General features: G+C 44.8%; 1 protein-coding gene across 5 annotated transcripts in view; it reads right to left on the bottom strand.

Annotated features, from left to right (window-relative positions):
* Nucleotides 1-9,043: 9,043 nt before the first annotated feature.
* The window catches only part of LOC120725049 (prospero homeobox protein 1-like), a 31,817-nt gene continuing 15,511 nt past the window's right edge, over nucleotides 9,044-25,349 (bottom strand). For all 5 annotated transcript variants that reach the window (XM_040017686.1, XM_040017688.1, XM_040017687.1 and 2 more), the window contains 2 exons: nucleotides 24,586-24,780; nucleotides 9,044-12,915 (listed from right to left, as the gene is read on the bottom strand). In XM_040017686.1, the coding sequence (XP_039873620.1) occupies nucleotides 12,730-12,915; nucleotides 24,586-24,780 (381 nt within the window). In that variant the 3' untranslated portion in view covers nucleotides 9,044-12,729. The remainder of the gene's footprint in view (nucleotides 12,916-24,585; nucleotides 24,781-25,349) is intronic.

The following is a 25,349-nucleotide window of genomic DNA, read 5'->3' as shown; positions in this document are numbered from 1 at the left end:
TTCTATGAATCAGCCCATCCACACACACGTATACGTGTACTCGAAGCCCCTACCTCTTTTCAAAACCCAGCAATCCAATGGAGTCTGTAAAACTTCTGTTCTCAAACCAAAAGCCTTAAAGCCAACAGATGCCTTTTCGTTATCATTGCCAGTTATCACTCTTAGCTTCCTCTGATAAGACTTTACTTTCTGACCTACATGTTAAGGAGTTCAATTTATCAGATGCACTAGAAGCGCGGATGGGGAGGTGGAGGGATGAGCGAGTCTCAAAAATACCCAGAGGCTTGAGAGATGAGACGTAATATGCCTTTTTTTCCCTGCCAGGCTGGTGGTGTTTCTGAAGCGGCGTTAGTACAGTAAGGAGCTCAGCATCTAAAGAGGCTTTGGTACATGCGGAAAGATGGGCCATATTACAGCGAGGCTAGAAGCCTGCTTGATTAATGGGCCAGGATAATCACCTCATCAAATCACTCTCACTTATTAAATCTTGTTTAATATCGTAATGAGGGCCCTCCCGAGCTGCTTTGGCAAATTCCCCTCTCTCCCCGACTCTCCACTGCTCTTGCTTTTCCACTTCTGCCTTTCCGTTTCAGCAGGAAGGCTGCCGGTGCCAAGTTCCCCTCTGTCCTTGTCTGTCTCGCTTCCTTTTGTTGTCTTAACTTCCCTTTTCTCTGTCTTCACCTTTGCTCTGCTCCTTAATATACAGAAAACTGATCCTTTAATTTGCTGCTGTAGCTTTCGAGACTGTGCAGTTACAATACATCATCTCTAAAGCTGGAATTGTTGTATCCACAGCCTCAGTCTATTCACCTAATCTCCCTTATTTATGATGGATGATGTGCTAGATCGTATGATCATAAATCAAAGTATGTGTGGGTCAGGACCTGATTGAAGAGTGATGCTACTTCCCAAGGCTTTGGTACACTGGAGTTTATGGAAACACTTCAGGTGAGGTAATATCTCACCTGTCTCCTTCCGCATGATTTGTGATCTATATCTGTAGTATCACGGCATTCCTGAGGTTACTTCTACGTGTGCATAATGTGTGTGAGGTTTCTGGAATGGGCTGGCATCTCCTTCACTTGACCTCCGAGCGAGACGATGTGCCTCAGAAGAAAACAACATGCCATTGTCTTATTTATGGTGTTCCATGTGTCACTGTGCAATCTTGGTCGCACAGCTGTCACTTTGCAATTCTTCCAAGGAAATAAAAATATTTCTCCTTCCCTCTTTTGCCCGCTCTCTCTTGTCTCTCTTGTGAATTATATATGCCTTTCAATATTCATCCCCCTTCCACTAACTTCATCTCAAAGTTGTACTCTGGTTTGTCGTCTCGGAAGGCTGGCAGGCAACAACAACTGGCTCAAGGTGACCAGTTCAGGCTTGGGATAGAGGTTAGGGCTGCATCTTCTCCCTAAGTGCCTTCCATTTTTTGCCTTTATTGTTGGGGAGCAGCTGTTGTGTACCTGGACCCCATGAGTGGCGCCTATGCTGGGTATCTTGGCAGCCAAGCTCCCTAGCTTTGGATACCAGAGTGAATCAATTCTTAAAGATGACTGTCTGCGTGCCGTGTCACATGGACAGGCCCAGAGTGAAGGGCTTAGGGGGCTCTGGAGCTGGAATGCTCTTTGATGGAGGGGCTGGAGAATGAGGAGGGAGGGGAGGAAAGGAAAATATGGAAGGGTATTGTCCTATTGTTGTGCCAAGGAATGCCCTTGACGGAGATAGAGGGGTATTGTTTTAATGTCCATGAACTCTTTTGGACATGGAAACCTAAAGGTGAAGGAACTGCAAGGGTGATGAACATCATAGCATCTTTGCTGATTTCATACATGCCTGGAGAAGTTCAGCTGTCAGATCCTGCTTTTTGCTCTTAGCTACGTGCTGAAAGTTTCTCTGGGATGTGGCATGTGCTAGCAGCTTAGCATCAAGCAGCCATGTGAACGTGTAAAGGTTGGCCAATTATTTGGGGGCTGATATCGCCCCTTTGCCATAATACCCACAGAACCAAACTCATCCTAAGCAGCGACTGACAACAGCTGACCAGGACCTTGGTGATCTACCTGGCTCTCAAGCCTAACATGTCTAAAGTCTGCTCAGAAACCTGAGAAAGTGAAGACTATAAAGGATGATAAAAACACATTGCCACATAGCCTGACCTCCCTCCCTCCCACACTCTATCTCTTTTTCCTTCTTCTTATGCTCCTTTGGAAAACAATACCATTCGGACCGCCCCCTCCCTACCTTTCTACCTTGGAAAAAGCAGGTTTATTAATAGTTCATAGCAAGGTGCTTGGGGCAAACTGCACTAGAAGGTTAAGGATGAGGTGAGTTTGCAGTCGGTGCTCAGCAGCCATAGCAGCAGCAGTAGCGGTAGCAGTTTCTTTTTTGGAGAAAGAACCTCATGGTCATCCCGTGTCCGTATCCATTTCATGACAAATGAAATACCACAGGCCCTCGCCAGAAACAATGGCTTGTTTGGCTGGCTGGAGGCTGTGGTTGTGGAACGGTGTGTGTGTGTGTGTGGTGGCGGTTGGGGGTAGCGGGGATGGGTGAAGGGGGGATTGGAATAAGATTGGCTTCCAACCCTTGCAGCTGTCCCGGTTGTCACTCCTTGTCTTAAGGCTCACTCCTGGCTCAACGCTCCAGCCCATGGATCAAGGGGATGTGTGTTGGCGAATGTGTGTGTGTGTGTGTGTGAGTGTGTATGTGCATGCATCCCGAACCCCAAGAGATACTGCATGTCGATTCTCGGTACTGAAAAATGGCTCCAGACACAAAAGGCAAGTTGTACGGTGTTAAGACCCCTTCGGTATGGAGCAGACCCCAGGCATGAGGTCATCAGCCTTGCTTTAGCAGCCTTTGTCCTACTGCTTGATTGACAGGAGGGGTGGCTATCAAAGACAATTGTGGGATCAGTTACAGCTATGGGTGTCGCTCAAGATACAGCAGATCTCAAGTCAAAACACTTGTGAATGTAGTTTAGAAACGTAAAACTAGAACCACGTAGACTGTGTGCAAATGCGCTGCGATGTTCAAGCATGATAATGGTTTCGCACCTCAGCCCTGGTGGGCTCACCTTAATGTCAATTATAAAGTCTGTGAATCTTTTAATCTGCGTTGATAACAGGTGATGAACTTTAATACGCAGCTAAAATTCCATAAGCAAGCCTATGTGTGCATTACAAAGAGTAAGACAAATTTCCCCCCCACCCTTTTTCGCTCTCTCTCTCTCTCTCTCTCTGCCTCTCTCTCTCTCTCACCCTTATGTCTCAGAGATTAGCCTTTGCTCAAACACCTCCTGTTCATCTAAGTAATTAAAACATTAGAATTACTGGATTATAAACTGCTTTCCATTTAATCCAGCACTCGATGCTCCCATCATCTTGCCAAATGGGTCAAAAGGAAATATAATGGGGCTCTGTGATTTCTGTTTCAGGGATCTGGAAGAGGCAAAGGATGCCAATAATGGCTATTAAAAGAGATGTGTGTTTGTGTGTGTGTGTATGAGGGAGTGATGGAGAGAGAGACAGAGCAAGTGAGAGCGAGAGAGAGAGAGATCCCAGACTGGCTTTGCCCCGAGTGCCATCTGTCTTGGACCCACTAGACCCAGTTTAGCCTGGAAGAAGCCAAACCAGTTCAGCTTCTATCTCTGCCCCCAATGCACAGTTATGTACACACAAACACGCTCCCTGTGAACGTATCTTCTTTAAGTGATTAAAGAGCTTCTTAATGAAGAAAAACATCTAAAAGGGAGTCTTTCATTGTTATTTGGGAACTCTACCAAGGTTGGGTGTTTGTGTGTGCGTGCTTCATAAAACCTGTTAACAGGTGTTTGCCCTTGGGACACCCACCTCATCCTCAAGGCCTTAGTGGGTGTCTTCAGTGGGCTGATATGTTTTATATATAAAAATTTCTTTCTTTTTCTTTTCAACTGGCTACTTTTAGCACATGTTCTCACATGTGCACACATTCACAAACATTCACTTTTCTTTCAGTTTTCAGGGAAGTCCCTCCCTTCTCACTTCGCCCCCTGTGACATTTCTTGGCAGCTAAAATGAAGGGGTGCTGCGGGGATTCACAGTTGCTGTCTTCTCACCTACACTGTCTATACTAATTTGGATGATCAGTATGTGCTTGGCATGTTTTCTGTGCGTGCGTGTCTCTGAGTTTACATCCCATATCTTTGTGCAGCCTTTTTATTTATTTATTTTTATACTGTGGTTATGGAAGCACGCGCGTAGTCTCCTCCGCAGCATGTTTTCTGTCGGTGGGTGTGTGTTTTGTGCGCTCGTTCTTGATGGTTTGTGTTTGTGCTCCTCGCAACAAGAGGTCCAAGTTGACACAGTGACAGTTCCTCGCAGAGCGACAGTGGGGCCCTGCCATCCAACAACAGAGGCTTTGTCGCTTTGCTCCTCTTGGCTTGTTACGGACTTCCTTCTTTCTCTCTTTCTGTCGCTTTCTCTCCCTTTTTTATTGAGCCCATTTTCTTGTCTGAAGTCTTAATTTGGGGCGCTGGCCAGTGGGGAGAGGGAAGAGAGGGTAACCGAGGGAGGGAAGAACAGGGGGAGAAAGAGAGAGAGAGGAGAGGAAGTGCAGAGTGGTGATAGCTGCAGATGGACGGCCCTTTGTTCCTTCTTTCCCAGGCTCCTCTCTTGAGCCTCCGAGGCTCCAGTTGCGTTCAAGCCTTCCAGGGAGAGAGAGAGAGAGAGAAAGAGAGGGAGACTGGGAGGAAAAAGAGGCCACAATGAGCTGCCCAACTGGAATCTTCCAATTGCACAAACGAATTTGCACACATTGTGGAGGAAAAATGAAAGCAGAAGAATTGAAGAAATAAGTGAATGAAGAATAAACAGAAGCGCACAAATAGGGACAAGATGGGACATGCTTAAAAAAAATCAGTGAGTCTGAACTGTGCATACTAACCACTAGGTGTCCCCATCACTGGTGCCAAAATGTGGGCAGCCCAGAGTTAATCCCAGATTCTGCCAGTGGCTCTGGAGCAGATCGGTGTGCTGCTCCATCGACAATAGCTGAAATCCAGTGTTAAATCACCAACACATGCAGAATGAATCCATCAATCTGTGCGCTGCGGAAATCGCTTTTCATGGTTTCAGATTAAACCCGAATCATTTTTTCTGTTTAATTATAGGTCCAATAATCAAATAAAAGCACAGATGAGCAAGAAAAGGTGATGCACAAATGCGGGCAAATGTCCATTATCTGTATAAAGACGGAATTATTCTACGATTCAGGCTTTTAGCCCGCAGTCATTTTGCAGGAGTAGGTGTCAAAATGTTTCAAAGAGTGGACAGCTCATTTGGTCATTAGTAGGAGGATTGCACAGAGAAGAAATCGAAATGAAATCCTAAGTCCTTGTGTTTCTTCATCACAAAGGTTCCCCAGTACGGGGAATTACGTCAGCTCTTGTGTGTGGTAATATTTACTAAAAGTTCTTCTATTTGTTGTTGGGTCGGCGTGCTGTAAATCCCTCGCTGCCACCGAGCTGTAAAACACACTTTTAGACTAAATGCATGATGAAAGCTTAAAGGAAGCCTTTCCAGCTTAAAACAACACTCTTAACTAAATGGAAAATGTTCTTGAACCTGAGTGTGTGTGATAACAAGTGATCACGAAGGGAGGAGGGACTTGGATAGAGACCTTGGGGACCATGTCAACGTTTTGTGTGCCGGAGCAGGGACAAACATTGGACAAACATTGGGAAAGGCTGGCAGCCTTTGAGATAGTGGGCCGTTGATCTAAGACTGAGGAGCTAAAGTCCACTATCTCCTGTGTGATACGGCAGCCAAGGTCTTGCTGACACACAGAACAAACATGGATACCTGAAGACAATGACCTTTGAACCCTCAGCAGGGTCAGTGGAAAAAACAGGAAGCAGGGAAAGTGACTCTAGTGGCTTCCTCTCTGCAGGCCAAGAATGAATCAGGTGGAATGATTGTAAGTACACGGGTCACTGTACATAAACCAGGCGCGCACACATACACACACACAGGTGCACACACAATGTTCAAGAGTAGGAAGCACAGATGTGGTGTGTGTGCATGTGCCTGCGTGCGAGCTTGTGTGTGTGCGCGCGGTGGAGGAAGCGAGAGAGTGAGTCTTCAGATGTAGCGACAGATGGTATTTGATTACAGAGCAGACGGTCGGTGTTGTACAAAGATGCTGTCTCAGCCCAACCTAAGGAGCTGTAGCCTCCGGTTAAGGCGAGCGCAGGGAGGCAGGCAGAGGACGAGAGGGAAAAAAAGAACACGAGAGAGAGGGAGAGAGAGAAAAGAATAAAAGCAAGCAAGAAAGACACAAAAGAAGCAACTCCAAAAATGAGCATCAAAGCAAAAAGAGTGAAAAGCAGTCAGGCAAGAACAAAGGAAGAAAAGGAACAGCAACGGGCAGGCGTGGTGGAGAGTACAACCGAGGTCACCATAAGAAAAAAGCAAAATGATACAGAGAGAATGAACCGTGCCTTTAAAAAAAAAAAGAAAAAAAAGAAATAGTCCCACGTTCTTCGTAAGTGATTCCTAAACTCACAAACACATATTTTTAGAAAACTAACAAATAGGGAAAATATAACGGGATGAGTCATGCATCTTCTTGTAAAATGATTTTTGATCAGCGTCTCTTTTTTTGTGGCCAAACATTATTGTAATTTGAAGAAACACGCACACACGCACATAATTTATTGGTTAAAACTGCAACGATTACATGGATAATTGCCCGATGGACAAATAATGAACATTAATGATGACACATTTTTGAATAAAAACATATACAATGCGTCTCTTCTTCGTTTCTTTTGGATTGTTAGCCGATCAATAGAAACGCAACTGCTTCACAGCATTTCTCACTACGACAGAGACAATAACCACAGATTAATAATGAAAACGACGACTCCTCAGCTTCAGTTGTGAATTCACTTTCAAGAGGTTTGTCTCTTTGCTCGGTCCTCAGACTGTTTTCTAAACATTTATAATCCCCCTTTTCCCACTTTACAAAGTCTTTCATAAATCCTTTAATTATTTCCTGCAACCCTTTTTTCTAATGAGGAGAATACTTCACTGTGTGTGTGCGCCCGTGCTCGATTGTTGCATTTAGCCTGATGAGGCAGCACCTGCAGTTGTCTCCGGAGCCTGTAGAGAAACTATGATGGGAGGACGGTTCTCTGCAGCCAAACTCCTAATTAATGATCACTCTGCGAGCAGAACAGCTCTGATTCACTCAAACAGGACAGAATAAATTGCACTGTCGCCAGTGATCCTTTGATAACCAAAAAACCTGGGAAGCAAGGTAGTAAATTTCAAGCGAATACCATTCACCATTAAATTACAGTAAAGTACTGAGAGATTTCCCAGCATGAAACGGTGTACCTTCGATAATCCATAACATTTTGTTACTCTAAAAAAGATTTGACTGTTTTCATACAGTTATTCTTCTTCTATTCTTCTATTATTTTTGTCTTTCTTGACAAGATATCCCCTTTGTTGCAGTTTTCCTATCCCTTTTATCATGCGGTTAAAGGAATTTGTTACATTCAAATTTTAAAAGCTACCCTGAAGCTGATTAGTCATTACAGAACTCTCAACTATGGCCATTACTAGCTGAACCCTATTGCTTTTTGGCCACAGAAACCCAATAAACTGCTTTATACACCCATCAGCTTATACAGAAACTAACTGAAATTACCACAGCACTTCTAAATTGATCATTTGATTATTTAAATTTCCATGATTCTTTTTTTTTTTAATGCTTGCTAGCGGAACAAATAGATTTCTGCTAGTATGTTTTTCACTGAAAGCACCAGCTTTTATAAGTATAGATATCTTTATAAAGTCAGATTTTTTTCCCCCCCATGCTTTAAACACAAACACAGAAAACAAACCACAAACAGCTGCCACTTTTCACTCTCTTTTTCATTTTTATTTCAATTTTTTATTCATTTTGCACAAGCTTGCATATATACTGCACATACATTCAGTTCATAGAGGGTGAAGGCACGAAAGGCAATTTGACTACTGGTTGTTTTTGGGCTGGGCCAAAGCAATACAAGGGAAAAAATCTCAAGAGAAAATACAAAACTGCTTCAAACTAGTTTCGGCTTTCAAGTCCACCCTCTGCCCTGTCAAATCCAGTTTTTTTGTTTGTTTTAACCATCCAGTTTCACGTAGCTGCCAAAATCCCCACTCATCTTTTCTGTCAATTTAACTTTTTTTCTTTTTTGAAATTGTAAATTCGTTAAAGTGTAAAATCTTTTAAGTTGGTTCTACTTATTCAAATGCAGTACAGCCTTCCCTGTTTGAAAAAACAAAATGAAACAACATCAAATAAATTAGGATAAATTAAACCAATAAATTACACAAAATCTGCAAGACAAATAGACACCGATAACAGGAAAAAAAAAAAAAAAAGCAGCCATGTCATGAGTTTTATTTTTACAACCTGTGTAACTATTCAGACTGTATCCGAAAAACATGGCTGTTCCAGTTGGAATTACTGCACTAAAATCGAATAATAATGTCATACAAAAAGCATCAACAAAACATTATTTACATAACATATTGCTAAAGTTATACAAAGGCAGTATTTATCACTGTAAGTCCACGTCATTGATATTTACAATAAAAGAGGAGCAATGTGATAATAATAAAAAAGGAATTACTACTGAAAGCATCGAGAAACAAAAACCTCTTTCAAACAGGTCAGAAAACAGATCAGAGGAAATTATTGCAACACACACACACATGCGCACACACCAAACACATGTTGCCAACGCTTAATGAGAGTCATTTACATGTCAGGATGGTACTCCCAGGGGTGGGGGAGGGGCCACAGTGTTGAGAATTGTGTCACACACTGGTTCACAGGTTCTCATAATCGGTCTTTTCTCTCACGCAGACACACGCAGTCATATACAGTGCACACACACACATGCGCACGTACTGCAAAGCATACAGAAATTCCACAAAATTCCCAACTTTCATCAACTTTTAAACCCAGTGAAAAGGGGGTACAAATCGCTGTTTTTTTTTTCCCCTTCAATCTGCAATCTGTTTTTTTTTTTCCCTTTAATCTGTCACTGTACAGTGTTCCCCATCCATGGATGGCACTAGTCTTCTGATGACAATGAGTTCCTGTCTGTCTCTTGGGTCAAATCTAGAGCTACGTTGGCGGAAATCTGCCCTTGTTTTTTTGGATGACACAAAGAGCACAGGCTGCCAACGGGCCGCGCTGTGACATCACCGTTACCCCACCGCTCGTCTGATGCATCGTTCTGTTCGGAAAATTAAAGAAATGAATGCTGGTGCAACTTCAAGGGCACTGCCGATGGGAAACCGTTTCCCGTTAAAGGCATGGCAGAGGGAGGGGGGGAACAAACAAACCCAAAAAAAAATACCCCACTCCTCTGTGGATATTTCAGAAGAGTGCTTATGAGTCCAGTTGGAGAGTGGGTGAAGTCTCCTTTTTTTCCTTTTTTAACCACTCACCCCTCTCTAGCACTCTGAGTGATAATAGAAAAAAAAATCTGTACAGCTATTCTTTGTTTCATCCTGACAGTATTTACAGCAGCGACAACAATATTTCATACTCTGAAAAGGTATTCCAAGTTTATTTTTCTTTTCTTTTTTTGATCTCCAGAAGACAGCCATTCAGCACAATACAAAAAAGGTAAAGAAACCAAAAGGAAAAACTGGTCACAAAACCTGCAAAAAACCTACTACTATTGCTCCTAATCTACCAACAACTCATTCAGAATACAGATTGCAACAAAACTGTCACTAAAAATACCCTCAAGATTTCTTTTATGAAACAGTTTCTAACAGTGCCTTTCAAAGAACTTCCACTATATATTTTTTTCCCATAGATTTATACTTTACATTATAAAAAAAAGGCTATATATGCATTTCAATAATGTTATCCTAAAAATTAAACGACCCCAGAAAACAAAACCTGACAAAAATATTCTCAACACGGCGTTAAGGTCTTGCTAATCCTTATTTTATTTATTTATTCTTTTTTTTTTCCTTTTTTTTTTGCACACAAGTTCTTCATTATCCTGAATTAATCTTTTTAGACGCAGGAACTCTTTAAGTTTAGGGTGGAGTTGCAGGAAGGGAGAGGGCGTGGAACGATAATAATCTGCGCATCAGATAAAAGTGTCCTTTCCTTTCTTTATCCTTTGTCTGTGGCGCTTTAGAGCCCTTGGCTGGTGCTTTGAGACTGAGACATGCAGGGCCTAGCCCATCCTTCAGTGAGAAATGTGCGCCGCTCGCTCTCTCAGGGCTCCGGATCTTAAGAAGAACACTGTCCGGGGAAGAGAAGGGGGACATAATGAAGGGAGTAGCTCTCTGTCTTTCTCTGCCTTCTTTTGTCAGGCCTTTTGTCTCGCTTAGACAAGTCAGCAGGTTAAGCAACCTGCCCCTTTTGATCTTTTGTGCCGCACACACAGACACACTATAAGCCAATGTCGCAAGGTGAGATCACCAGCTAGCTCGCACGCACCAAGCAAAATATCAAAGTCCACTCATTGCTTCAAACTTACCTCTTCAAAAAGGTCATCTAATATCTAATACTTACTGCTTCGTAAAATCTTAACAGCCTGAGAGGATGGGTGAAGGTAAAAAACAAATCAAAAACAGTACATATAGAAGTTCAGCTCAAGTGAAAAAATTTGGGATTAGAACCTCAGGTAAAAGTGAAAGGAATGCCGTTTAACAAACTGGGCACAGTGGCTTGAACAGAGACACACTTTGGGTCTTAAAAGCTGCCGGTGTGGGACGGCAGGACAGAGCAGAGGGCTTCAGGTGCATGTTGCTCCTTGCTCTGCGCCTTTGTCCCTGGTCTTTGTAGTGCTGAGAGCTTCTCCGTCTACCCCCTGGGGGAAGAGTGCTCACCTCTAACCTCATGTTGTTGCACTGAGAGAGAAGCTAAATCACTCAGCAGCAGGTGAACATAGAGGGAAGGAGCATTGTGTGTGTGTGTGTGTGTGTGTGTGTGTGTGTGTGTGTGTGTGTGTGTGTGTGTGTTGTCATCAGGGTAAGTTCTACTTGAGGCAGAATTAATAAACGGCTGTTTATCAGCCTCAATAGATTCCTTTTATCTTCACGTCTGTTCAGTTAACAAACCGGTACTTCAGGTTTTGATATATTCAAGTATCGACTGCTATTAAAGTAACTTCATAATGCCATTTACACCATATATAAGCTAACCACATTAAGAGCCAGCAGTGTAAATATGTTAACTTCTTTCACGTGAGCTGTTTAGTGCTATAAAAATTAAAAACAAAACAAAAAATCAGACTTGCACTTATTATGTATGTTCACTAATTCAGAACACAGACGTAGAAAAATATTTTGTTATTAGATGAAGAAGTGCTCTTTAAGGGGGAGCAGATTAGTTTTCAAAGGTGGAACAGCTATAGTAAATCAAGAAAACACACTTTTACCAAATACTTCTTATTTACTTCATGTTTCTTTAGACTATGTTGGTTATTTTTAGCATCATTACTGGACCGATCCTGTGCAGGATGAGCTTGTCACTACAGGTGAACAGAGAAGCCCACTCTAATAAATTCCCTGGAATAAAATCCAAATCCAGCAAAGTTGCCCCAGCAACCAAACAGCGAAACAAACAAAACAAAACCAAAGTCCACGCCAGTGATGAACAAACTGAGGGAAGTGAGTAAGGAGAAGGAAAATGGGGAATGAGGAAGGTGGAGGAGGAGGAGGGGGGAAATACTTCAGAATCTAAAAATCTTTTTGAATAATATTAATAGCAATAATTTATTTCTTTCAGCAACGGCATCAAGGGACAAACAAATCTTGAAGTGCCAATCTTCAGCAAGCAGTAGTGACAAATAATAATCATAAACAACAACAATAAGAATAGTAATCAAAATAATAATGTACACCCAATAAACACAATGCCCCTATGTGCAGGGAAAACACACTTCAAAAAAAAAAAAAAAAAAAAAAAAAATGGTAGAGCTCAGTAGCTATTTGAAACTGGTCCAAGTCTCACAGACCAGTACCAAAAGTCCAGTTTTAGTCCAGTCAACAACCTCACTAGGCCTTGCTTTTTGTGTGCATGTGTGCATGTGCCTGTCCTGTTAGGGACATCTTCAATAGCACAGTCTATTAGGCACCCACTTTGTATTAGGGAAAGAGGGGGTAGGGTGGGGCAGTTCACATGGATACCCCCCGAATTGGAGGGGCCTCTGTGGGTGCCACGAGTCAAGTCTTCAGGGAACCCAGCCTATGTTCTTAGCAGTATAAATGGGAACTCGGGAACTCTTTCCAGACATGGAGGGCGCCATTAGTGTTGATCACAGAACAGGCCAAACAGAGTGTTCACACGGTCCAAGAAAATAAAAATAAAAACACCCAATAAGATCAGAGCCTCTTCAATTCAGAGTCATAGAAAAACAAAACATATAATAACCAGCATAATATAAGAACAAGAACACAATAGCTAGGTCATTTAGGAACTGCCACAAGGGGCTTTAGATTGGGAATGCTACTCCATAACTTTCATACATTCAAAAAAATAAAATAAAAATAAAAACAAACAAACAAGAAAAAAACAACCAGGAAATCAAAAGTAAAGTTGAAGAAAAGGGAAAAAAACAAATCATAATATAATTTTGAAATTCTATGAAATCAGAAAAACAAAGAAAGCGCAAAGCGGTAAGCAAGGAGGAAGAGGAGGAGGAGGTGAAATTTACTCATGTAGAAGCTCTTGGAGACAGTTTGGGGACTTAAAGATCTCTGGGACCTCGCTGTCCAGTTTGCAGATGACCTTGTAGATGGCCTTCTTCCAGGACGGGTCCACGTCTTTGCCAGCCACGATGGCATTGAAGAACTCTCGCAGTGTGATTTCTGCCACCTCCAGGAAACGATCAGGGACCTTCGCGAACACAGAAAGGAAGGAATGAGCAATTGTGTAAACAGATGTGAGGAGTACACGGAGGAAATCCTATTTTAAGGTATTTTAAGTCTCACTGCAAAGTTTGCGTCCTTTATGTCACTGGACACAAAAGCACCGTTGTAGTGGTTTGATTTTAAGGCACTTCGTTATAATGCAAACCCTAAAAGTGTTTCGACCACTGAATACTGAGGAAAATGGGAACGAAACTTGACCGACTGCCAAAACCCAAACCAACTTTCCCAAACAGCGACAGTCTTCGCCCCCCAGTTGTAGAATATGTTCATATTTTCAAAGTGGATGTAAAACCATAAATCTCCTGTCTCTTGAGTCGCTACTTCCTTAAACGCCGGTTGAGGTGTTGGCCTGAGAAAAGTCACTTCTTGCGAATTCTCAGGTTTCTCACACCTCCCACTTCCCCCACCTTCCACCAGCAGCGTGGCGGGCGTGACATGTTTATGAGTCCCACTGTAAATCTGTGACCAAACAAGAGAGCGGAGCTGAAGAGCGACAGAGAGGTGCTGGCGAAAGAGGAAGTACTAAATGCTTTGGGAACGGGGAGACACGCTGCCTCTTTAGTGTCCCTGACAGCAGCGCTCACCGACACCATGGAGATGATTAGTCTGGCAAAGATCTGTGACACCTTCCCCCAAGCCAACACTCTGTCACACACAGACACACACGCTTATGCTGGTGTGAGCACACACACCAGCGGACACACCTCCTTGTGCCAAGGAGATGACACATCCTGTACTGTGACAGAGCTCTACATAATGCTCGCTGCACGCACGCACACACACATACACACTCACGCACCGGGTACCCTGGTGTATTTGGCTGAGTCTCTTTCCTCGACTCAGAGCTCCAGGGCGACGCAGCCTTCAGGGGTCACCTGCTTGGATAATGCTGACTGTCTGCCTGCCCGCCTCCCTCGATGCTCACACACACAAACACATATTGTCTCACACACATACAGCAGCAGCCTGCCCAAATGCCTGACAGTGCGCACTCCACTCCTCTCCTCCAGTGTCCTGCAGATACTCATCAGGAGTGTCAGGACACAGCAAGGTTAGTGGCCACTGGAACACACACACCGATGGACAAGGACCCACACACACCGACAGGCCTCTTCAACCACACACATATGCACTTAAACACACATGGGACAGCTACCAACCCCCCTCGGGGTGATGAATGGAGGCTAAGATGCCTGTGTGTCTGGTTGGTGTGTGTGTGTCTGTCCACTACTCAAGTGAAAAGGTGAGTTGTGAATAAGGAGCTTGTGCACTGTGTGTCTGTGTGTGTTTGACGGAGAGAGAGAGAGGGAAAGGGAAAAAAACGAAAGATAACCCAATTCCCCAAATATTGAATTCCCGTCTGGTGGGATAAAAGTGGATATAATTCATTGTTTGGGCTGCTTGTCGTTCACGGAATACTGGCACAATGACCCCGCTTTGAGGCCAGCTACAGTAAGTGTGTGTGTGTATGCCCACGTGCACTTTTCCCGAAAGACCTCGCTAACGGGACGGTGCCGCGTAGCGCCCTGGTGTTAGATGCAGGGAGTGCCGCATTACTAAGAATATTCCTGCATGGAATTTCTCCTGACGTTTTGACTATAAAAGGACAGCAAAATGCTGACTGCAAGGAGAAAGCAATGTCAAGGAGAAAAGGGTATTGGTATTTCAGATCCTCTTGACTGAGAGAGTGAGAATGGGAGGGAGGGAGAGATGGCGAGAGAAGGAGGGGCCGAGAAGAGTCTAAGGAGAGAGAGCGGCGCAACAGAACAAGGGAGTTATTCCTGTCCCACAAGCCTTTGTTTTGCGAGTACATGTGAGTTGTGTGTGTGTGTGTGTGTGTGTGTGTGTGACTGAGCTTCCTCCTGACCAGCAGTGAGCCTAAACTGTTTGCACCCCCTTCCACCTTGTCCAATTCTAACCTCCCCCAAACCGCCTCACTGCCTCCCTCCCTCTTCATCTTTCTATGTCTCTCTAGGGTCAGCTGTTGGGCCTTTGTTCCAGAGGCATTGTGGAGGATTATCCAGTGTGGCCGTTCATTCGCTCGGCTGTCCGGTAAATGGGGCCAATCGCGTGGCTCACAATCCTTCATACATATTTCATAGGGGTTTTTAACAACTTCTCAGCAGAGCCCAAAATTAAAGGACAGATGTACAAACAGAGAGGGAGGAGAGAGGGATGGATGGAAAGAGGCAGCGAAGTGGTGGCAAGGGAAGGATGTGGAGTTGCGTGTGTGTGTGTGTGTGTGTGTGTGTGAGAGGAGTGACGCCTGGAAAAGGCAAACAAGGTGACTGAGAGTGAATCTATTGCTAAGCAGGCTAAATCTGAAAACGAACCTTTTCTCTTTGACTTTTGGTCCATTTTTCAAAAGTGGAGAAAAAAAGTAAGCTTAAATGTGATGCCTTTTAATTTGGACTAGCAAAACACGGAAGGGGTAAACTTTCTTGTCTTGCTCATGTTGAATTTTGGCTGGCAAACGCGTGCGGCAGGCAGCGGCAAAGCATTCAAAAAACAACCAATAAAGAGCTCTCATGAAAATGAATGCTCTCGCCCTGTGTAACACAATACGAAAAGCGGAAGACGGAGTGGGAAAAGGGGTGGAAAGAATCGGCAAAGATGATAAGGCTGCAATACCCTGACATTTACATTGTGCTTGGTGTTAGGGGGCCTTCTAATCAAGGAGAAAGGCAGGGTGGAAGAAAAAGGAAAGTAGGGTTGATAGCACTAAGGCGGTAAATCAGTCTTTTTCAATGGCTGCCCCCTCTCCCCCATGACACTCTCTCCCCATTCTGTCCATCTCTCTCTCACTCGTGACAGGTTGCTTTGAGACAGAAGGATAAGCTCTTTTTCAGAGAGAGGGAATCGGATTTCCTGCTTTTTGATGAGATAATAAAATATGACGGAGGACAATAGGAGCCTGTGGACGGCTTGCTGGGAGCTATTCACTCCAGCAGCAGCCCTCATCTTAAGACTGCTTAGACAAACGTTTAAAAAGGTAGCCAGAGGCCCAAGCCCTCAAAATAAAGGCTACTGTTACACACTCTGCGTGCAAGTCTGTAAGTGTGTGTGTGTGTGTGTGTGTGTGTGTGTGTGTGTGTGTGTGTGTGTGTGTGTGTGCGCGCGCGTGCGCGCGTGCACGGGCCTGTGTCTTTCGCATGTGTTTTGGTAAAGCCTGAGAAATCTCTTCTCTCTCGGTGACTCAGGGTTGGCTGTTTGTTTGACCAACGTGTTTCTCCCCTTTGCTTTTGGGAACTGTCAGGAGATGTATTGCACCTTCTATTTGCACAGTGTTAGCCAAACAAGACAAGACCCTGGAAGATAAGGCTGTATGCGTGTGTTTGTGTGTGTGTAAGTGTGAGTGAGTGTTCTAGCAAGCTTTTGCCTTGAAGGATGAAATGCAGGGACACAACATAAGCCCTCGCTGCAAGCCAGGTTAATTCCTAACCCCAACTCAGCCTGAGAATACCAACACTTCCCATGCTTTTTTTGGTCACTGTGTTTGTGTTTGTGAGACGTGGAATTTATAGATTTTGTAGCGCACTCAATGCCACAGATGGGGGGGTTACCTGACTCTGATATGCAATAAGTATTTTTGTGATACCCGTGTCTTAAGTAATCTAAAGTTTGCACACAGTAAAGGGTCTGAAAACAAGAGCTGAAACTGACATTTGAGCGAGTCAAGCCAGAGATTTGCAAACCTCGAACATGCACTGGCCCATAAGCCTCCCGTGCCTCACATATCTGCTCCAATCAATAATCTACAAAGGTCTTGATAAGCCCTTGGTCCACACTGTCATTTTGGACAAACACAACCCATGTCCCCTCTCTTCCTACCCCTCACCACGCTTGCCCCCCCAGCCCCCCAAGCCTCCCATCCGATAAGATTGTGCCACGGCTGAAGAATCTGACCAATCGGGAAAAGAAAGGGTAAAGTCACAGAAGATCCGTACTTAAATTTTTTTCTTCATTTTCGCAACATTGTCCAAAATACAATTTCATTCTTGACATCTCTCATTGGAGAGGTTTGCACCAGCGTTTAGGAGACTGCTGGGATGGGAAATGGGCCTCAAAGCTGAGCAAACATCAGCCACCCTCACTCCACTGATAGCCTTGAGAACAGGGAGCCTTGAGGGTCTGTCGTGCATACATGTGTGTGTATATCTTGCTGTCTGGTGTGCTTATGTGGACACGAGCATAAGCGTCACATGGACTTTTCTCAAGGTGCACCTCTGCTGGCGAGTCAAGGGCATGCCAGGGTCAAAGACACTGATGAAGTCGCTCTCCTATCCCATCCACAATGGGAATTTTTCTTTCCTCTCCTCCTGCTGTCCCTTCAGTTTCTAGAAATTGTCAATTGTTTGAAGGCTACAATCGACAAAACATGGTGTGTACAAAGAATAGCTGCTAACAGCAGGGGAGCTCTGAAATCACAGTTTGTCCCGTGTCTGGAGATTTAAAAATTCATCGACTCAGCTTGCATGAGTGAGAGAAGCCAATCTGGGAGGGGGGGTCACTGAGCGCTGTAACAGGGCCTCCTGAGGTCAGGAAGTCAGCTCAGCTTTGAGAGACTGAGAGCGCAGGAGGCAGAAGGGAAAGAAAGGAGCAAGGGAGTCTGGAAGATAGGAACAGGACATCTGGAGAGGAGGAGAAGAGGGGGAGGGAGAGGAAGAATAGAAGGGTAGGAGGAAGGAGGGTGTTGGGTGGGTGGGTGGGCAAACAATAAAGGATGGAGCGCAAGGAGGTGCGGCAAAGGAGGGAGGATAGAAGATGGATGGACGGATAGGAGTAGATGGAATGGAAGGGCAAGTGAAGGAGCAAGATGGCAGGAGACGAAAGAAAAATAATAAACTGCAGATTGGATTGAAGGAGGGAGCGTCTGGCATCAGTGGGGGAAGCATGAGTGTGTGTGTGTGTGTGTGTGTGTAAGATATTGGGGGGTTGCTTTGACACATCTGCAGCTCTGATGCACGCCCTGGTCATTTTGGCATGCGTCCCTTTGCCACGCTTCATTAGTCTCTCTCTCTCTCTCTCTCTCTCTCTCTCTCTCTCTCTCTCTCTCTCTCTCTCTCTCTCTCTCTCTCTCACACACACACACACACACACACACACACACACACACACACACACACACACACACACCAAGGGAGACCAAAATGGTCCAGAAATAATGACATAATCAGCAGCTGTGCCACAGAGCAGGCTGCCCCTCACAAGGTGACCAGGGACAGAAGGAGGAGCGAAAGAAGGAGGGAGCAGAGGGGAGAAGAAGAGAGGAAGAGGAGGATGAGGTGGGTGTGCGCTGTTGGAAAAAGCAAGCTAGCACAACAAGATGGTGTGTGTGTGTGTGTGTGTGTGTGTGTGTGTGTGTGTGTGTGTGTGTGTGTGTGTGTGTGTGTGTGTGCGCGCACAAGCAGGTGAAAAAGGAGCAAAGGGATCATGTAGTTCTTTAAGTGATTCCTTGCTACCCCTGTTGCCCCAGGCTCTACACGCAGCTCCGGTCATTTAATCAGAACACAGAATAAATCTGTAAATCACATATATGTACACACACACACATACATGCAAACACACACACACACAGCCTTCACAGTAAAGAAAAGACCTGTCAGAGTGTGTCAAACGGGGGTCCTTAATAGCCCCAAGCTATTCAGCGAGAAGCAGATGATCACACGCTCTATTCTTTTCTTTCTCTAAGTCTTCTCCGTAAGAAAAAAATTCAAAAGTCACGAGACAAGTTTGAAGTGGCGCTCACGGTTCAGTGAAGGTCTGGGTTGATATCTGAAGGTTTGTTAGAATAAGATCCATTTTGTAGATGCGCTTACTCCTGCCAGCAGATACCACCTGGGAACAGTAATCTTGATGCAAGTCTCACTTTGAACAATTAGCTCCACAACAACAAATGTCTTCACTTCTTTTTCGGTGGTATCTTGCCAGCTTGTAAGAAAGCAGAATTGAAGTGAATAATTGACGAACAGATTATCCAAAAGGTAAGTAAAGCTGTTGCTTTTTGGGGAGATGCTGATTTTTGAGCTTCAAATAAACAAACAAAATTCCTTCCACCTCAATTCCAGTGACACGGCAGAGTGTAATATCCCTAATTCTATGACTGCAAACTTTGGAAAACGGACCATTCGAGCCTGTTATCATCACCAAGTTATTACATCTCACAATCTTATTTATCTCAGCCCGAATCTACGAAGGTCTACCTGTGACTCAGTTCGTGTTTATTAAAACAATAAATATGATTGCACAACACAAGACATTTCCCGCCCTCAGGTCAGCATCGTTGCCTTAACTCGAAGGCTTTTCATCATCTCTGTGAAAAGCAAAAGGCAAACATATTCATGAATATGTTTACACAAGACGAGTGGATTATTTTACGTATTGCCGCTGCGCGTGACGCATTGCTCTGCAGATTTAAATGTTCAGGAGGAGAGGTGAGATTTTAATAGGCAGGAAAGTAAACCAAAGTAGATGCTGTGTAGACGAGATGAGGGAGAGAAGAGGGCGATGGGAGGTGTGTGTGCATGTGTGCTGTTGACATAAACCCACTGGCAAATTGTACTGGTTGTATTTTTGGCAGGTCTGAACCTAAATCTATACCGCCAGCTTCTCATCTCTCGTGCTCCATCTTCTACCTCCTTTTGTCTTCAATCGCTTTTCAAAGAGAACCCTAGAGCCGTTTGAGTACAAGCGCTACACCTGTGTGAAAGCCCGTGTTTTTAGGTACTTATGTATGTTTATACTTGCTTGTGTCACTGTGCATCCAATGCAGTGACTCTGACCTTTTCACCTCAAATTCCCTGAGGTCAAATGCGGTCAATGCCACCCCATCCCACCCCCGAGCCCCACAGACACACACAAACACACCGTAGCGTATGTGGTGAAGGAATAGGGGGAAAAAAGGGGGTCAGAAATGAAGGAGTGCAAGACGGGGAGGGGATAAGCAACAGTGGCGGCAGGAGGAGGAGAAAACAGACATTAGCCTCTCTGGGTGGAGAACAAATGGAGCCCCGAGAGGGACGTGAAGAGGAGGAACGAGGGAGAGCGGGGGGAAGGAGAGGTGAAGCACACAATGCTATGGGGCACGGCGGTTGGACAGACAGCATCTGCTCTCAGCTCTCTGTGGCTCTGGTAATGGATGGAGAGACACTCAGAGCACGGGAAGGAGGGAGACGCTGGGAGGAGAAGTTGGGGAAAGGAAGAAGAGGATGGACTAAAGAAAGTTTTGTCCCTTTGCTTTAAGAAACAAATAAAAACACAGCAGAGAATCTCCATGGCAGGATGTTATCAATTCAAATAGAGAGATGACAGACGGACAAAAGGGGAAGAGAGAGAAAAGGAGTGAAACATCTTTGCAATAGAAAAAAGAGCAGCTGATAAGGGAGGACACATGATACCCGGGTGTGTGTATGCAGACGGGGGCTTCTCACCGCCTTTGCTGGTACCTCCCTCTCACATAGAGATCACAGGGACTTCCTCTTTAAGCGCCCAGGTGTGTGTATGTGTGTGTGCCCTCTGTGGGAGGAGTGGTCACTGACAGAGAAAACTTGGCCTAGGCTGCCTTATGGAAATCTGAGAGTTTCCCAGAGCCATCATAAAACTGCCTCTTTATGAGACCCTCAAACTCTTTCTCTCCCCCCGCTGTCTCTAACCCATTACCAGGTCACACACATTCCTGTCTTATGAAAGATGATGTGTGTTGTCATTGGAGGTTCAAAGACAGGCAGAGGGGCTGCAGAGTAAAAAGAAAAAGGACACTAAGTGAGAATTTTCACTTGAGTCCTCACATGAAAGCGCTGCTCGCTCAAAGTCAAGGCTTTGGGAGGCCGGGTGTGTTTCGGAAGACTTTGATGGCGATGGACAGAGCGAATGAGAAGCGGAGAAGAAAGAGAAGAAGAGAGGGGATCAGGAGGGGGGTTTGAGAAAAGAGGAAAGTAGAGCCGGGGTCTAGATAATTAACGGCAAGCTCTTTAATTACTGCTGGTGTTCATTGTGCCAGAAGGAATGTGACAATTATGCCATTAAAACTTCCTAATAGGGGGGGAAAAAAGCGGGGGGATAACGGAAGACATGCAAAAAAGAAGGATGAAAGAATGAAAGGAGGGAGGGAACAGAAGGAAGAGAGAACGACGAGAGGGAATGAGGGAGGAGGGATATGAAAGGAAAAGGGGAAACAATCGCGACAAAAGAGAAGCTGGGAGGGAGATGGGGAGCGTTTTAGGCCAGCACAGTGACAGAGCAGATTAGCATCAAACAAGAAAGGCCACAGACGTGTGTGTGTGTGTGTGTTAATGTGTGTTTCAGTGTGCGATCACTGAAACAGAGGACATATTCATTCCAAAGACGCCACCAAGGTGGATGGAACTTTGATGATGCAGAATCTGGCAAAGGGAAAACTCAGTGTGTGTGTGTGTGTGTGTGTGTGTTTGAGTGTGTGTGTGTGTGTGTGTGTGTGTGTGTGTGTGTGTGTGTGCGCTTGCTGAATCTGCGTAGGCTCCTGTTTCAAGTGGTGGTGCAGGCAGGTAGGGGAGGAAGAGGAGGAGGAGGTGGAGGAGAAAGGGGAGAGATCCACAGAAAAGGGCCTTGGGGGCATCCTGATACACATCCAGTACATTTCCATCTCCACATTACCTCTATGACTCACACACACACACACACACACACACACACACACACACACACACACACACACACACACACACATACATAAGACGGGAAAAAAAAACATAACAAATGTGTCCGCGCACATATGTAATACACACAAACACATCATTCCCACACAAACATCAAAAAGCAAAAAACACACAACCCACGCACCCGCACTCACACACACACACACACACACACACATTAATAACACCCACACATGTGCACCGAAAGCCACACACTAACACTCTTGCACGCAGAGTCTTCGTGCTCACCAAGGCGGTTGGTTTGTCAGGGGGGTTAGAATTTGCATGGCTGGGCAAATTTTCCTTGTGCTAAACTCTAATCAGCTCCTGTATCTCTCAGACACCTGCCCAGCAAAAAAAAAAAAAAAAAAAAACCTTAATATGCAAAACACCTTCCCACCCTCCTCCACCGCTGCAACTCCTCGGCCAACAGAAGACTTATTCACCTGGCCTCTCTCACTCTTTTCCTCTCTGTCTGTCTTCTTGCAAATTTTTACATTTATGTATGCAAATAGGCTGTTCCCCTTAAGCCTGTTTCAACAGTAACTTCCTGGTTCCAGGAGAAGAATGATAGTCTTGTCTAAAAGGTGCCTCATCTAATTTATGCTTCAGAAACAAGGGGTTTTGTCGGGGGAGGGGGTGGCATGTGAACGCTGTGTGGGCAAGTACGGGATATTCACTGGATGTTGCGTGCATAGTTTTTTAGGATTTGCAAACTCCAGTCATGGAGATTACGTGAGTCACGCAAACCTATCCAAGAATGTCATTTCGTGTGTTTTGTATGTATGGTGCCATTTGTAGTGTGAGCTTGTACGCTGTGTGTGTTTACAGGTTCACTTAGTTACATTTTTCAAATTTACTTACATTAAAAGCCAAAAAGCCAAACCTACTTGAAATTTAAACTCCATCTTCAGCCAACCTTTACTAGTTTAAGCCATTAGTAGTATTAATGTGCAGTCCACATATGAGCAACTATATAATTAATATATATCATTCTGCATAGAGCATCTTTTAAAAGATCTCTGTCGGCCTGACTGTACACCCAGCAAATTTCTGGAGTGGGGTGTTTTTTGGTAGCTCATTTCCCAAAAGGGACTTCCATTTCCTGTTAGGGGTGTCAGGTGATTCCTCACAGGGAGAGCATAATTTGATATGAAAGCTGAAGCAGTCTTCTGGAAAATATCAAATTTAAGGGAAAAAAAGAACCCTTAATGATTAGAACACAATAAAGACATAAAATAAAATAAAATCCTTACCATTCTCTTGTCAGAGTAGGTAAAGAGCTGCTGTTATTTTAGTTTAGACCCGAGTCTTACTGACTCACGCAATAATTTCTGCGCTCCTCACGAGCAGTTGAATAGAAGGACTTTCTTTCTGTTTTGCTCTGATGGCCTTTTGCCATATTAAGACCTCATATATACAAGTGCCTGCTACACTCTTTCAAAGCCTCCCTTAAGAGGGTTGAAGATGGATGTGGGGAACTGCGTGTGTGTGTGTGTGTGTGTGTGTGTGTGTGTGTGTGTGTGTGTGTGTGTGTGTGTGTGTGTGTGTTTGGGTGCACATAGAAGAGCCCCAGTGGACAAATAATGACAGAGAGAGATAGACGGAAACACAGAGAAAGAGAGTGAGGCACTTTAAATGTGAGCGCTTGCAAAACTCCCACTGCTCGCAAGGGCACTTCGCTCCTGCACGTCATCTCTCTTTCTCCCCCCCCATCTCTCCTTCTACCCTTCTTTCTCCCCTTTCCATTCGCCCCTCAATTCCCTTTTTCCATCCCTCCCTTCATCGCTTTCTCCTTTGTCTCTAAGCTCTCACCCTCTATCCCCTATCTATCCATCTCCCTCTTCCCCCTTACCCCCCTCTCACTCTCTTTCTCTCCCCTTCCCCTCACTAAAACAGTAGGACGCTTAACCTTGATAACAGTGAGATTTTTCCCCCCTCAAAGTGACACACACACACACACACACACACATACACATATGCTGGAGAAGTGCTTTGCCAGCATGCCAGGCCGGTCCAAGGGACGGCCGTACCCTTCGAGGTGAACAGGACACTGGGAAATGCAGCAACAACAAAACCCTCGCATACACAGGCTCAATCTCTCTATAACAAATACACAAACATGAGTGCTCACCTGCATACACACACACATGCGCGCACACCCCCCCAAATCCAACTCTCTTCAGGGCCATCTTAAAACAAGCTTTTAAGAGGTCTTTTGTCAGCTGACATTGAGAGAGTTCGGGTGATCCTGAAACATCATACACACACAGACACACACGCACACCGCCACACACACACGAAGGTAGGCAAAAGGAGAAGTGAGAGAAATGAAACACATTAAAGGTGAAGTTGCCTTCTGAGAATTTATGATTGCAATACGCTAGAAGATACACACATAAACGTCACGCCACAGTGACAGGTAAATGAATACGGGGAAGTAAAATGTCGTTTTTCAGAAACAAACCTGCAGACACACACACAGGCGCCCTCCCGAGAGGAAATTAACAACGATAAATGCAAAACTGGTAAATTGTCAGCGAGGCTTCTTCCTCATTAGATGAGAGTTTCTCACGTAGACTGGAGTGAAAAACACGGATCTTCCGATCTGGTGATTCGGAACTTTCCCTTCACACAAACCCTGAGAAAATGCACCGTCACAAACAAAAACACTCTGGGCTTTATGTGATGGCGCAAAAGCTACCTTATACTGTGCATTACAGCACGGTGTCACAGGATGTATAAGACACTTGAACTCAGCATTGAGGACAGTTGCAGTGAGACAGTGTCAGAGAGGACACGGTGTCACAGTACCCGCCTACATCACCAGGTATCAGGTGAAATTCAGCAGTTTTTTTTTTCTGCTCATAAGGGCGGCATGTGTACTCAGTTCCTCCTTAGAAGCATGTGCAGTTTTTACGGTGTGGCGTACACAGAATCGCTGAAACCTGGCTGGTGTTTACCTCAAAGTCGTTGGCCTTGTTGTAGTGCATGTTGAGGGCTCGGAAGAGCTCGCAGTCTCGGCTGACGCTCAACTCCTCTGCTCCGGTGACGCCGTCATTGATGGACTGCCGGGCAAACTTCTCCATCTGAATGTAGTAGAACTCCCGGAAGTTGCTGAACCACTTTATCAGCTGGGAGGTTATGCAGCGGTTAAACTGGAATCAGAGATGAAGGAGGGTTTAGCACGTTTTAGGAAGACTGCTTCACGCGAAATTCAATTCAAAGACATTTTGAAATATGCAAATACGCTTCGTGCAAACTTTACAAAGACATGGCTGTCTTCTGTAGACCTAATTAAGCTGTTGGATTTGAGCGTGAGGGGAGAAGAAGTGTAAGGATGACACAGTGTCTTTTCATATACGAGAGCTGAAGCGTGATCTGAGGAGGCGAGAAACCCGGGTTATGGAGTGAGGGAAGATAATAGAGATATTAACTAAGACAGCAAGCCGTGAGGGGGGCAAGGCGAGAAAAGAGGGAGTGGAAGAGAGTGTATGTGTGTGGCTGTGGTTCATCTTCCCCGCTGGGAGCAGACCTCCCCCCTATCATAACCCTGAGAGTGGAGGGAGAGGTGGAACAGAGGGGGTGAGACCGCAAACACATAATTGACCAGAAAAACGATTAAGTCATCATCTGAAGCGCCCTGGCCCGCGGGGGGCTCAAACATGTACTTAACCCCATTCACCAATTACACTCTGATCCTCCTCCCCTTTCCGCACCTCCCGCA

Source organism: Simochromis diagramma, unplaced genomic scaffold (genome assembly GCF_900408965.1).
Source record: "Simochromis diagramma unplaced genomic scaffold, fSimDia1.1 OVJJ01000802.1, whole genome shotgun sequence".
Classification (NCBI taxonomy): Eukaryota; Metazoa; Chordata; class Actinopteri; order Cichliformes; family Cichlidae; genus Simochromis; species Simochromis diagramma.
Note: the sequence above shows the minus strand (reverse complement) of the source record. Positions and strands in the feature narration are given on the sequence as shown.